Raw genomic sequence first — 14,838 nt, forward strand, 5'->3', positions numbered from 1 at the left:
CTAACCTATGTCTGGAACTAAAACACTGGGTTACAACAATGAAAATACTTGTTGCATCTGAGTAGTGCATTATAGATAATTGCACACTATTTTTCTAAAGAACAATTGTAATGGTTTATATTACCTTGGCAATAAATAAGGAAAGGTATAGAATCTAGCAGTTGTGGCATCTTTGCTTTGATGACATATTCTTGGTTGTATATATATTATTTATTTGACACCAAATACATTTTTATGTCAAATAAATGTGATCTAGGAATAAAACTTCCATTTATAATTTGCCCTGAAATAAAAATGAGACTGATTCACCCACAATCTGTATCGTGACTGCTTTCTACCTTGTTTGGATAAAAAGCAGAGATTTCTTATTATGCTGACTTAATTTCCCCGGACTGAACATTGGGAAGGAAGTGATGTGCAAGAGACTTACCCACTCTTCCTCATCGTAGTCTGAATGATGGGGTATGGAGTCTTGCCTTCTCATTGGTGGGGGTAGATCCTGGGGACTGCTCTCCTCTGTGCTACTCTTAGGCGAAGGTGGCTTTTTAAGGATGCCTCCTGGCCTGGCAGTGTAAAGTGCTAACAGAGCGCTTCTGACCAGCTGATCCTTAAAAGCATGAACAAAAAGCTCTGTCTGGAAAGAAATTGACAAGGATTAGAAATACCATGGTAGGCATCTCAGCATAGAGCTTTGAAAAGGTCAATTGCAGATTCGTTGGCACTTGAGAGAAAATGATTCATACCAATCAATGGAACATCGTTTGGTTTGGGGATGTTGCCAAGGCCTTGAGTCCTACTGCTCTAAAAGTCAATGCGGAGGTTCCATGTGCCCTATAAACACCATCTGTCTCCTCAGCCTCTCACTTTTAGTTCCACATCCTATCATTGGAGATGGGTTTCACTAGGAATAATCATTCAAAAACCATCTACCTTTCAAGTAATTCCAAATAGACCTGAAAGGATAATGTCATTAGATTATGGACAGTCTACATTTTAAACAGTGTTAACGGCTAAAGAAAGATATGTCTTTTAGAGGCAGGTGACTTGCTTTTTACAAATTTCAACAGTAGAGATGACATAAGCAGTTTTCTCATGAAAACATTTGGCTTTTATTCCTTATTATTGCCCCCTAACTGTCTCCTCCACCAAATGGTTTCAGTAGTGCTCGATGTTAGCGAGGTTACTGTAAAACCTACCATGGAGGATTTTACAGGCTGATGGTAAATAACCTAGCGAGTACTGGAATAATGACAGCTTCCCAGCGATAAAGAACTTCACAGCTGTACTTTTCAATTTCCCGGTGAAATGTTTAATAGCTTCACCCCATAATATACTGGAGGGGGCAGTGATTGATTTTCTGTGTCATAGTACACTTAGCATGCACATGGGCTCACAATCTGTTCAAAGAGTGGAGAAGTCACTCACACACTGACCTATATTGTTATCATATTTATCCTTTGTAATCTCTTAGGAAGGGGTCCTTCAAATCATAGCATTATTTTCAATAACAGTTGAAATAATTACCATTTAATGTGACTCTTGACTACAATGCTGACTGCTGTAAGTCTATAGCTATAGCCTGGGTACCTGTTTATTGGTGCTCTCTCACATACAGTCAACACTGCCATGTCTAACTGATGGTTAATAAATAGTCTCTGTCTCCCTGTTGTGTCCATGCAATTAAAGAAAATCAGTTAAACCAGGGACCTAATAAGATGATGTCATAGCTCTTCTTAGCAATAGATCATGAAATTCTAGAATTGAAATGGACTTTAAAGTGGACCTCTTCATTTACCAGATAAGGAAACTAAGAAACCATTGTGGTGACCTGTCCAAGGCAGACTGCGTATTAGCAGCACAAATGGAACAGATCCCGTTTACTGACAAATTCAGTAGCTTTTCCCCTTACTCCACACCAACTCCCAGCCACTGCAACTAGAGGTTTCTGTCTTTCCCCTTCTTCCCAACCTCAAACTTCCCAAGTGTTTTGAACAGCTACTAGCTCTCAGAATTGTGTCCACAATTGCCCATGTAACTATCTTCACTGCTAAACTTTATTAAATATTTTAAACACTCTTTTATTTTTTTATTTTATTTTATTTTTTTAAATATATTTTATTGATATTTTACAGAGAGGAAGGGAGAGGGATAGAGAGTTAGAAACATCGATGAGAGAGAAACATCGATCAGCTGCCTCCTGCACACCTCCTACTGGGGATGTGCCCGCAACCAAGGTACGTGCCCTTGACCCGGAATCGAACCTGGGACCTTTCAGTCTGCAGGCTGACGCTCTATCCACTGAGCCAAACCGGTTTCGGCCACTCTTTTAATCTAGAGGCACTTTAAAGGGTATTAAACAAGAAATATGGAAAAAAACATTATATAAGAATAAAAGATTGGAAAATATTTTTATAACAAACTAGGAAATCAAAGTAAAAAGCACCTTTTTAATTAAAAAACACTTGGAAAAATTGGCTTGACAGTATTCAAACAGGTCAGTATAGTTATAGCAAAATGGGGAAAAATGTTGTTTACATAATTTTCCATATAGCATAAATGTGTCTATCAATGTTAATGTAAATATTAAAAATGTAAATTTACTTCCATTCAACTTAACTAGACTATTTCTCTGTTGGTAATTTCAATAAAGTCTTTTGATTTATTTTCAGAGCAAAACAGCTTGCCTTCTTTGAATTCCTGCTATTATATCTCTAGTCATATACCACTCACATAATTACCATGTAGCTAAATATTTATTCACATGCAATGAAATCTTGTATGGTTCTTATCATTGCAATCATTTTCTCCCCATAGCGTGCACACACTTCATTTATTCAAATCTCTCTTGGGTTGATTTATCACCAAGTAATGGGAGATAATACAGTAGATTCTTATAGTTTTACAACTCAGAAATTTTGGGTTGTAATATAATATAATACACAAAATCTTAAGAGAACACAATAATAGCTGATCTTTTAATTTGTGTTTATGCTGAAAAACTTATCTGACTCCTTGGAAACTCTCAAGATCCTGTATGTAGAATCGCATTCTGTTAGAAAATAGAAAATAGTCTATTCACATGAACTGGAAACAAATCTTAATTTTCTTGAGCAGCATTACTTAGTATAGACCAATGTAGACCCCGCTATTTTACAGTAAAATAAATAAGCTTATAGAGATTAATATAGTCCACAGAATTCCAAAACGCCTGTATTTTGTTGTTATTGCAACTGAGAGGATACTAGGGAAGCTAAAATTCATGGCTAGAATGTGACCATGTCTCTGAGTTGCCTCTTGCCTTGGAGTTCTGATAAGCTATTTTCTTTTCTGACTCAGCTCACATTACATTAAGTTAAAAAAGAAAGGTTGTCTAAATGTTATCATAAGGGTAGGCAAAACAATTCATTTAAAATATCAGTTCAATAATATAATAAAAAAAGCATAAACTTAAGCACAGGCAACCCATTTTTCGTTTGATATTTTAAAGAGAGAAATGTTATCTGAAAAATGAAATGTTTTTCTGCCTTACTGACATTTCTCCAATTCATATTCTCATATATATTTTCAAAGTAACTTGAATTATCAGCAAGTATAAAAGTACTAAAAATTATTTCTCCTGGGAATAAATTTCCTAGTTTCCTGACTATCAATGGCAGAGAAATAGTTAGTATATGTTCATTTAAAATGACTCTTTTTAACTAGAAATCTCAACAAATTAATCAAAGTCCCCTTCTATTTAGAATGACCTTATTGTCACTGAAAAAAATTCAAAGCTATGTCTAATCCCACCTATAATATGGAAGTAGCCAATGGAATAAACAAGTGACTATCATTTTAGTTGTCATATATATGGAAAGAAAGAATCCCTTTTATTTTTAAATTTGATATGCTTTAATTATTCCGCAGGGCATTGGAAAATAGGCAGCATAGAGGGATAAACTATATGATCCTTCTAACTATCTAGCTTACTTCCAGAGGCAGTTTCCAGGCTATGGCACAAGGAGGAAGAAGCCACATATGAACTTCTCAAACTGAGAAAACAGAGATTAGAGCTTGGAAAAGCCCAAGTGGTTAGTTAGAATTCATAGAAAAGAGTGCCAGAAAGGAGGGAACTGCACACAAAGAGCCCTGATGATCTGTAAATGGGCGCTGCTACATCTTTACCTGAGTACTGATCTGCATGTGCTAGAGCAGTGGTCCGCAAACTGCAGCTTGTGAGCCACATGCGGCTTGCGAGCCTTGGTTTGCCGCTCTGTTGACTAATGAGTTTGCCGACCACTGTAGAGGATCCGGGGTCATAAGGGCTGGGAATAGCTCATCTTCCCACCAGCAGAGCGGGCTTTGAAACACATAGGGCATTGTGTAGAGCCCTCAGAAGGGTGTGGCCCTAGTAGAGGGGCTAAATTAGTCCTAGGTTAAAGGCTGCTCTGGCTCCTGCTCTAACAGGGCTTAAAAATAAAGCTTGAAAGGATCTTACTGATTGCTAATAACTTAACTTCACACCAGCACAAAATCCAACATTATTTAAAGGAATACAATAAAATCCAGGGATGTAAAATACAAAATTCCTGTTATTCAATAGAATATACCAAGCATATAATGAAGCAGAAAATTTCGACCCATAATTAGAAAAAACACACAGAGGTAGCTGATTTTATCTCCCTCCCAACTGCCTGCTTCCTTGCTGATGTTGAAACTACTGACCCATGTGGGCAGCGGATCAAGGTTTGACTGCTCTATGACCTTCCTAGAGTGGAAAAAATAAGTAGTCTGCCATCTTGCCCCCACAGCACAGGCACCGTAGGAAAAAGGAAGTCACCCTGAAATGGAAAGTTCTGCAAGCTTGCTTTAAAAACAAACAAACAAAAAACAACAACAAAAAATTCTTTTCGCTCAAACTTGCAAAAGTGTTCAGTAAGTCATTAGTAGCAAATTTAATTAATTAATTAAAAAATAGAAGACCCGTCTTGGGGCATGGAGTCTGAACCACCAGCGGCATGGCAGGGTAGAAATGAATCATACTTTATTTTAAATCGTAAGTTACAAATTGTCTTGAGAGACTATGCAAAATTCTGTTAACTTGGATAATTATTTGATCTTCCAGCCACACATTCTTAAAATGAAAATGCATGGCTTGTAAACCTAAAAAGATCCTCCTGGTTTCAAGGGCTGACAGATTTATTAGAAGACAAAGCGTGTCTACTCAGTAAAACAAATATAGGGGGAAAGTTGGAGCGATGCTGAATTAAAGGAGGAGAAAATACCTGCCCTGTCCCCCCACCCAAATCACTGCAGCAAGTTGTAAATGATGTATGAAATGACAAGGCCCTGCCCAGTGCACAGGAAGAACATAAATACTGCTCTGTGATCACTGCAGCGATGTGCTACCTACTAACATTTCTGCTTAGGTGAATCCAAAAAGCCTCACCTCCACTCAGAAAATTCCAAAAAGAACTGGACCAAAATAAAATTGTATTATTTTACTGTGTGTAACACTTTCCTCTCCCCGCTTCTCTTTTTTCTGGCCACAATATATTTATTGACGATTAGATATATTTATTGACTATCTGAATACTTAAGCATTGCTGATGAGTTTGTCTAAAATTTTCTTTGTAATTTTAAAAATGTAAAAGTCAAAATGCATATATTACATAGAGGATACCAGAAAGTTTCCTCCCTCCTTGTTTTTCCCCTCCTAGTGCTACGGCCTGGAAACTGCCTCTGGAAGTGAGCTAGACCATCAGGATGTACCCACCACTTCAAGATGAAGTAAAATAACACCAGTCACGAAGCACAAGATTTGGCGAAGTCAGTACCTGTAAAATTTTGGTCAGTTTTTCCCTCCCTGGTCATGATGGAGGCACCTGATCTGACATAGAAGGAATGCTGCATTTTGAACTGGAAGTCTTGGGCTTTGACTATTTTACTTTTTAATTAGACAATTCATTTGACCTTTCTGAACAGATATTAGCTAATTTTTAATATAAATAGATATTACTTATATCCTATGAGAAAATTATAATAATGTACTCTTTAAACTAAAATGTTAAATAAGTAAAAGGTATTATTATTATAAATTAACATATCTGAATAAAAAATATACACCTATCATATCCAGGTTTCTATGAATCTGTTCTTTAGGGCTGCAAAAAACTACATTGTTGTTTTATTCAAAACTAGAGGCCCAGTGCACGGATTCATGCACATTGAAAGGAAATTAATTAGAAGAAATATTTTAGAGGCCAGGGAGGAACATGAGAGATTGGCCAGCCGGGGGGCGGGGAGAGACCACAGGAGGGCTCCAGGGCATGTCCAGCCTGTCTCGCCCAGTCCCGATTGGCCAGACCCCAGCAGCAAGCTAACCTACCAATCGAAGCATCTGCCCCCTGGTGGTCAGTGTGCATCATAGCAACTGGTCAAACGGTTGAACGAATGGTCGGACACTTAGTATATTAGGCTTTTATTATATAGGATAACACCATGAGAACTTTCTTTGGTCAGTTTCTTCAAGGACATATTTACTGAAAGGATCTCATAATAAATTGCAAGGTGTCCTCAGAATGCAGAGGTTAAGGATAACTGTATTGAAATTAGACACCAGGACACCTGGTTTTATATTTAAAATCAAACTGCAATTTGTCGTTTTCTACCTTGGTTCTCTCTGTGTCATTCAGTTGCCCTGATTAGTTATGGAATTGATGTAGCATCTACCTTTGCCAGGCTACCTGTCCTCTCTGTATATAAGGTGCAAGTCACCCCTAGAAAAATTAAGGCTTAGGTCCCACTAACATTTCAAACAGTAACTAATATTTTTGGAAAATTTTAGAACCTTCTCCCAGTAGATAATGTTGAAAGCGAATCAGGCAGAGAAATTACCCCATGTCACTGATAAGAATTCACATTCCAGTCCTGTTTTCAAATGAAGCGAATTCCCAGTTAAATGTATAGCTTCATATGCATATAATATAGGTGATCACCAGAGGAAAATAATTTTCAAAATCTAATTTAATTCATTTGAGAAGGCCACCAACCAAAGATAATGAAGGATATCAAGGAAAAGAAAAAATATATACCAACCAATAACAGGTTTCATTTCCTACCAGGAAAAAAAAAAATCAGTGCTCAGTGAGATTTGAAAAGAGAATGAGGCCAATTCAGTTTGATCCTGTGGCAATACTTAGAAGCTTACTTTTTAACTTGGTCTATTTTACATTTCCAGGTGCTAGGAAAGGCAATGTATGCATAAAGCAACACCCATGCGGATTGGGGTATTTCACTTTCCCCACTGTAGGAATGATTTGGATCTTACTTTTTCTGAAAGCATCTTTAAAGAATTCTTCAAGCTGTCTGGAGAATGCTGGCTTGCAGAATTAAGCAGTAGGTCTGCATGGGTTGCTATCAGAGGTTGTAGTTGATTGATGTTGCTGAGAACTTCCTTTGCTTTGGCTGTGTTTTCAGGTGAATAGTAAATAAACTGGTAGCCAGTACTACAACAACAAAGAGAAAGACAAGTTATACACAAAGCAGAAAGAATTTGCAGACCTTAATATCAGATGGCAAATCATAAACATAAGTCCATATGCCATTACTTCCTATTGAACAGGTAAGAACTATTCTAAGAGATTTTTACAGTGTCCTAAGAAGAGTTGTTGTTCTTTTAAAAGTAAAATGAACAAGGTATTTTTTTAAGACTAGGTACAATAAATCTAGTTCTTACTCACCTACTAGGAACATTCTTTATGTTTACACATCAAATATTAACCATCAAAATAAATTAGTATTAATTATTAATAAATTTGAGGTCACACAGCACAGAGGGAAAAGACTGAATATAAATCCCAGCTCTGGTACTTACTAGCTGGGTGACCTTGAGCAGCCTTCTGCTTCTTCATGAGGGAGGTGGGCATAATTATCCAAACAGTTATTTATAAGAGGTGGGTTGGGTTGGTGGTCATTCATGGGAAGTGCCTAACAGAGTGCTTGACACAGAGCAAGCAGCCAATAACTACTACCTATATCTTCCCCCATGATACTTGGGACAAAGGGGTGCATTTTAATAGCTGAGAAAAGAATTTAATGCCAAGTGGGCATATGGAGAATTTGATTGTAGAGAAAAAGGGCATTTCCAGGAAAAAAAATTACATTATGCTATTTTATCATCACCCTTTTAGTTCCTGTGGCTTTTCATTTGTTATAAAAAAAATCTAAAATTGATTTCTGCCTTTTAAAACATCATCTAGGAACTGGTCAAGCAGGTTATGTTATGGGGGTAGGAATTCCATGGAGGGAAGAAATCTTTGGCCAGTTTCATTAGGAAAGATAAAGGAGGCATTCCAGCAGGGAAAGGAAGAAAATAGCCAAGCACCAGGCAAAGGGGAAAAAGAGAGAAGTCATGGTCGTTGCATTCACATGGTTGGTGCAAAGCATGCTTATATCCCTTTGTATCCAACTGTCAAAGCACTTTTCACAATACCTTGCTACTATGTTGGGTACTTACTGAATATTTTCTCTATATTTACCAGTTACATTATTAAAATTCCCATCATTCCATTTCATATTTTGAAATATTAGAACCCAATAAAAAAAATTCACATCTAGGAATCATTCTCCCCTTCCCTTTAAACACTAATGATTTTCAGGGGAAAGTATCAATTTCTTCAGGGAAATAATATTCTTTTGTAAACATATAATGACTATCATGCTACTTATTTAATTTTTTCTTGCACACTAATGAAAAGAAATGTCCTTGCTTGCTTGGACTATTCCTCTGACAGGACAAGAAGTTAATGAAGAGCATAGGTTTATGAAGAAAACACATTGCTAATCTGTGACACTTAGGAGAATTTTCTCTCAATTTGGCATGTGACTTGAAATTTCAGAAGCAGAAGCTTAAAAAATAAAACATACCTTACCTACTTATCATATACTAGTAGCCCTGCGCACGAATCCGTGCGCTAGTAGCTCTCTGCCACCCTCCTGTAGCTCTCTGCCTGCTGCCCTGCCCTCCTGTAGCTCCCCCCGCCCTCCTCCCCCATCCCCCCCTTATAGCTTGCTGCCCTGCTCCCTCCTGTAGTTCTCCACCGCCTGCTTGTAGTTCACTGTCCCACCCTCCTGCTGATCCGTGATCCGGTCATTACACAGTCAGTCATTATGCCTCACAGCGTAATGGATAATTAGCATTTTCCTCTCTTATTATATAGGGTATTTTAATGCCAATGAAAGCCCTAGACTAATAACAATGGTGAGGAGGAGAAAGGAAACGATGTCCCTGTCAATTATTTATGTCTCTTTCCGGCTCTCCCAATCTTAGGCAGGAGTGTGCTAAGGCCCTTAACAAAAATCATCTGTACTCAGATTTGGTACAAAGTTCAATCCACCACGCTTTTTAGTAAATCAAACAACTGGGTGTTATTTTTGTAAAGATAATGATTATTTAAAGATATTGATGGGACACCGGGGTGGGGATGATGTTTGATGCCCAGCAGCTCTGACAGCAGAGAGTAAAGACTTACTACCCACCCGACACAGAAGGCAGTGTGTGGTGGCTGCTCCGTGATCCCTTTCCACTGATCTGCTCCTCTGGCATTACTCTTTGCTCTCTGGTGTCATCTTATGGGTACTTACGGGCCTCCCACAGTTTAGCTCTTGCTTGGAAAGCTAGCCTTCTCAAGGTCAGGTGGGCTCTTCCATTTTTCTCTTTACATAACTGTCCTCTTGTTGAGGATGTCATTCCTGGCCTCTCATACAATCACTCCCGTACATTATTTTCTTCTATGTATTTCTTACTCTGCAAATTCCCTTAGTGTCTCCTCTCCATTTGAATTGAACATGTACATTTTCAAGATTTATTTCTCAAGTGTTCATTTCGTGTATCCTAGTTCAGCTGTGCTCAAATTTCAGCAGGCATAAGATTGACTTGGGATGAGGACAGGGTCTGGGTGTCTGGGTGTTTTGCTTTTTTTTTTTTAATATATTTTATTGATTTTTACAGAGAGGAAGGGAGAGGAATAGAGAGTCAGAAACATTGATGGGAAAGAAACATCCATCAGCTGCCTCCTGCACAGCCCCTACTGGGGACGTGCCCGCAACCAAGGTACATGCCCTTGACCGGAATTGAACCCGGGACTCCTCAGTCCGCGGGCTGACGCTCTACCCACTGAGCCAAACCAGTCAGGGCTGTTTTGCTTTTTTTAAGTGCAGATTTTCTGGCAATGCCAGGAGGTTCTGCCCAGTAGGTTGTAACATTTGTAACAAAGGGAAATCCCGATGCAGGTGGAGAGGAGAGCACTGGCAGGGACACCTGCTGTCATTGTTTTGACCCTCATCCTCTCTGAACCCTTGATCTTCTACACAATAATTCTGATAAAAGTTAAGTAATCTTGCCCTAAGTTCCTTATCCTGAACTAATTTTAATTTTCATAAACCTTTTACAAAGCTACTTTTGTACTCCATTTTTACATTAAGCACAAAATGCTTCGGTTCCTTTCCCATTACCAGTGCTGCCTCCCCTAACTTTTTGCACAAGCCCTTCATCTTTTCCCTCCCAATATACCTCCCACCTACTTTCTCTCCTCCCCTCCAATACATTCTTCAGTCACTGTCCTGGGATATCAGCATAACTCTGCCCCTGCTCCTAAGTTAGTCTGTCAGAGCGGAGTTAGGCAGCAGGCATCGCTTCTCCCACTTTGGTCCCATAATGATGAGCACCTTACCTAGTGAGGCTGAAAGATTCATTTTCCACAATAAAAGCCAATGTTGGTGTCCAGGGTGAAATAGCATGGTATGGAAAAAAATATCGCCACCACAAAATAAGTTTAAGTAGACATAAATTTCATCTACCTATTCAGTGCCTTACTCTTATACATGTCATATATTTTCACAGTTATAGCTTCTTAAATGGAAAGTTATGAGTACAATTTAATTATTGAGATAAAAAGAATATAGCAAAACTCTGTTTTATAGTGGTCTGAAATTTAAAATGAATCCAAACACTTGAATTAAGTATCAATCAGACAAAACCAGCAAAAGTACAACATATCTGCTTGGGCATAAAATATTTTATAGGGTGTAAATAACATAGCAAATCATAGATCATGAAAATGGAAATGGGCTTCATAATAGTTTTCCACTGGTAAAACAATTAAAGTGTATATATGTGAATATATACATTTTAGTTCCTATTTATTTAAATTCTTTAATATTATTTAATTAGAACACACATTCACATGTAGGTGTGTGTATGTCGTTATAGGGGTGTCATATTTTGGAGATATAAAGAAAAATAAAGCAGGTAGTGAGTTAATATTCATATTCATATACTCTAATTAGTACCAGGATACAATATAGACAAGGACTGTATATCCTGAGCGAGCTTCCCACTGGGTTGCTTTTCGCTGGTCCTCCTGCATCCCCATCCTCTAGCATTGACTTGCTTCAGGGTTCAGTCCTTGGAACTCCTCCTTTTAAAAAAATCGACATGTCCTTCCTAAATAATCTCATTTAATGTGGTGATTTAAATACCTCAGTTGTGCTAATGACCCCCGAATTCACATGTCTAACCCAAACCTATTTTCCTGAACTCCAATTAGAAACAAAAGCCCTCGAACGCTGAGATGGCCACTAGTCAGTTGGGAGGCCCTGTGTTAGCGGAGAGGCCAGTTGAGTCGCCAACGTGGGGTACCTGATCCCACACTTGCACAAGATGGATGAGACCGTCCTTTCAGAAGACCTAGCAGTCGACATTTGGTTCGGGCATGATTGGGACATAAGTGCATGAAAGTGGACGAGGTTCTGGACAGCATAGCAGAGGAGCTTAAACATTTGGCAGTTATTCATCTTGCAGAAACTACATTAGTACCTGACTTCAACAAAATGTATGAGTTATACGATCCGTGGACTGTCTTGTTTTTCTTCAGTGACAAGCACATCAGGATTGGCCTGGGTACCGGCAACAACCAGATTAACCGGGCCAAGGAAGACAAGCAGGAGATGATTGACTTCATGGAGATTGAGTACCTACCGAGGCGCCCAGAAAGGCTGGCCTGGTCGTGTCCCTGAAGGACTGACTTCTCCACAAAATACAGATACTGAATGCTTGTCCCAGGTTCGTTGAGCTGTGCTGTGGACTCATGTTCACATGGAGATGTCTGGAACTCTCTAAACCCTTTGAGGAAGTGTTTGGAGTCAGCCTGGCACTGTACTTTTATATTTGCAAATGTCGGTAAGTCTCTAGCTGAAGTAAATAAATACATGGTAATGGGAACAGTCAAAACAATCAAACAAACAAACAGAAGCTCTCCTCTTGACACCTCCAACTCCCAATGTCCCCAGTTGGGCTTCTCAGCTCCCCATTCTTAACCACCAGCTCCTACACTCCTCCCAAACGAGCTCACAGCAAGTCCATCTGCTATGGTCTATGTCTCTTCTCTTTTTCTCCTACCCTTTCTCCACTTTTCCAGAAAATTCTGCCTTTTCCTTCGAAACACATGCAGAACCCAACCACTTATTTTCACATTCACTGATGCAAGCCACCATCACCTTCTACCCTGGTGCAAGCCACCATCACCTTCTACCTCAGGATCATTACAATAGCCTAGAAACTTCTGTCCTTACTCTAAGACATTAAAATCCTTGACTTATGCTTAGGTTTGAAGGAGGCCAGAGGCAGGCAAGGAGAGAGAAATAAAGCAATTCTTCCTTAGTTCCCTGCCCACACCCCAAATTCTGGGAATCGTTCTGCCACTTATCTTTCCACCCCCAAGGGCACTGCTCCCTCCGCTCCGGAGTCCATTTGTTCAACCAAGCTAGTCCTGTAGTAAATGGAAGCATGGACAAATACAGATGAGAGATGATGAATAGGCAAGGATGAAAGGGAAGGAAATGATAGAGGAGGAGGCGCCTGGGCAAGAGACCAGCATAGAAAAAGTGCCATACAGTGATGAGCTTCTGTTCCGGTGCCAGAACGAAATCTCCAGAGAAACATCTAAGGGACAAACTCCACTTTTTCCCAACCCAAGCACTGCTTGTAAAACAAACAAACAAAAAACAAAATAAAAATATAACAAAACAAACAAAAAATGATCCCTTGAGTCAAGAGGGAAGCTCAGCTCTAACTGAGAAGAAAACCATGTGGATAATAAATGAAAATGTACCGCTTGGTATTTGAATATACCCTCCTGGCTTCACAGGGTTTAACAATGTGCTTCAGGAAATTGTAGAAGGGAAAACACAAACAAACTCAGACTTCTCTGCTTTTCGCCAGGCAGCCTTTCCATTTTTTCCCCCTAGAAATATGGCTTAGAAAAAAGAACTAGAGGAATACAGTATTTGTTTTGTTTACTGCCTATGGATTTCACTCATATAATTAAATGAGTTACATGATCTAAGCTTAAATTGATGTTTGTCTTTGAAACTACTTATTTTAAAAAATATTGGTTTCATGTTAATTTTAGAACCAGCAATTTTGAACAAGACTTGGTTCTGCCATTTATTAGCTCTGTGACATGTGATACCAATTAAGAGGAATAAGCCTAAAATTCATTTTGGTTTACTTTGCCCTCAAAGGAAATTTGCCTGTTGGCTCTGATCACAGTAGCTCCTACTATCCCACTTTTTAGGTTGCAAGCTCTTATCTGTAGTTTCTTGACCAATAACACCTCTTTGCTATGTACATCCTTTCCTTAGTCCTACCCTTGCCCTAAAAATTTTTTCCCAGGCACAATTATATGACCTTCAAATAAACAGAGCCTAATATGTTTTCACTTCCTGCATTGCCTATCCCCATTTATCTTTAAATTAAATTGCCCTTATTTTCTTTGTTGACTTCCAAGGAGCTGTCCAGCTCTATTTCTCATAGTTTGTCTACTGGTATTTTCATGCTCACTGCTCTACAAAGGAGTGATGGAGGAACATCCAAACCAGCTCTACCAATTGCTCCCATCTAAAATATTTCTCAACTCCAACCTGGACCATATCCATTCATGTACCTAATCAAAGTATAGAGTAAGATAAGGTATAATAATAGAAACTATTCCAAAAATACACTGTAAAAGCAAATGCTCCCTTGACTATAAATGGGTATAAGAGACCTTTCTGGGGTGATGGATATGTCATAAAATTGAATTGTGATGATAACTGCACAATTCTATAATTTACTAAAAATCATTGACTTGTACACTTAAAATAGGTCAGTTGTATTGCATGCAAATTAGCATACCACAAAAGCAGAAAATGGAATGATGGTTGCCAAGGGACAGGCAAGAAAAAATGGAGAGAGATGTTGGTTAAGTGGTACAAAGTTTGTTATGTAGGATGTGTAAGTTCTGGGGATCTAATGCAGGCATGGTGACTATAGTTAACAATACTGTATTGTATGCTTGAAATTTGCTACAAGTGTAGATCTGAAGTGTTCTCACACAAAAACAAAGAAAAGAAAATGATAACAATGTGAGATGATGGATAACTTAATTAGCCTGATTATTTCACAATGTATACTAGTACATATATCAAAGCATCAAGTTATACACCTTGAGTATATAAAATTTTCATTTGTCAATTGTAGCTCAATAAATCTGGATAAAAACAAAAATGAATGTTTCCAGCACATATACTATTATAGTGCTGTTGATTATGATCCTGAAATAAGAACACAGAAAAACAACAGGTATATTTAAGAGTCATTTTCTTTTTTTCTGTGTTAAAGCTGATATTTGTTGGAGGGTCTCTAATAAAACCAATAATTTACACTGTAGATTTAAGACTAATAATTCAAATCTATCCCTCCTCCTCCTTCTTCTGTCTCACATTTTAATAGCTAATACTTATTGGGTCTATACTAAA

General features: G+C 38.4%; 1 protein-coding gene across 7 annotated transcripts in view; it reads right to left on the reverse strand.

Moving 5' to 3' along the window:
- The window catches only part of INPP4B (inositol polyphosphate-4-phosphatase type II B), a 616,104-nt gene that overhangs the window by 85,952 nt on the left and 515,314 nt on the right, over positions 1-14,838 (reverse strand). For all 7 annotated transcript variants that reach the window (XR_013960877.1, XM_080673789.1, XM_080673791.1 and 4 more), the window contains 2 exons: positions 7,310-7,487; positions 431-634 (listed from right to left, as the gene is read on the reverse strand). Coding sequence is in view for 6 of the 7 variants with exons in the window: in XM_080673789.1 (XP_080529915.1) it covers positions 431-634; positions 7,310-7,487 (382 nt within the window). In the remaining variant the exon portion in view is untranslated. The remainder of the gene's footprint in view (positions 1-430; positions 635-7,309; positions 7,488-14,838) is intronic.

Source organism: Plecotus auritus, assembly GCF_963455305.1.
Source record: "Plecotus auritus genome assembly, chromosome: 6".
Classification (NCBI taxonomy): domain Eukaryota; kingdom Metazoa; phylum Chordata; class Mammalia; order Chiroptera; family Vespertilionidae; genus Plecotus; species Plecotus auritus.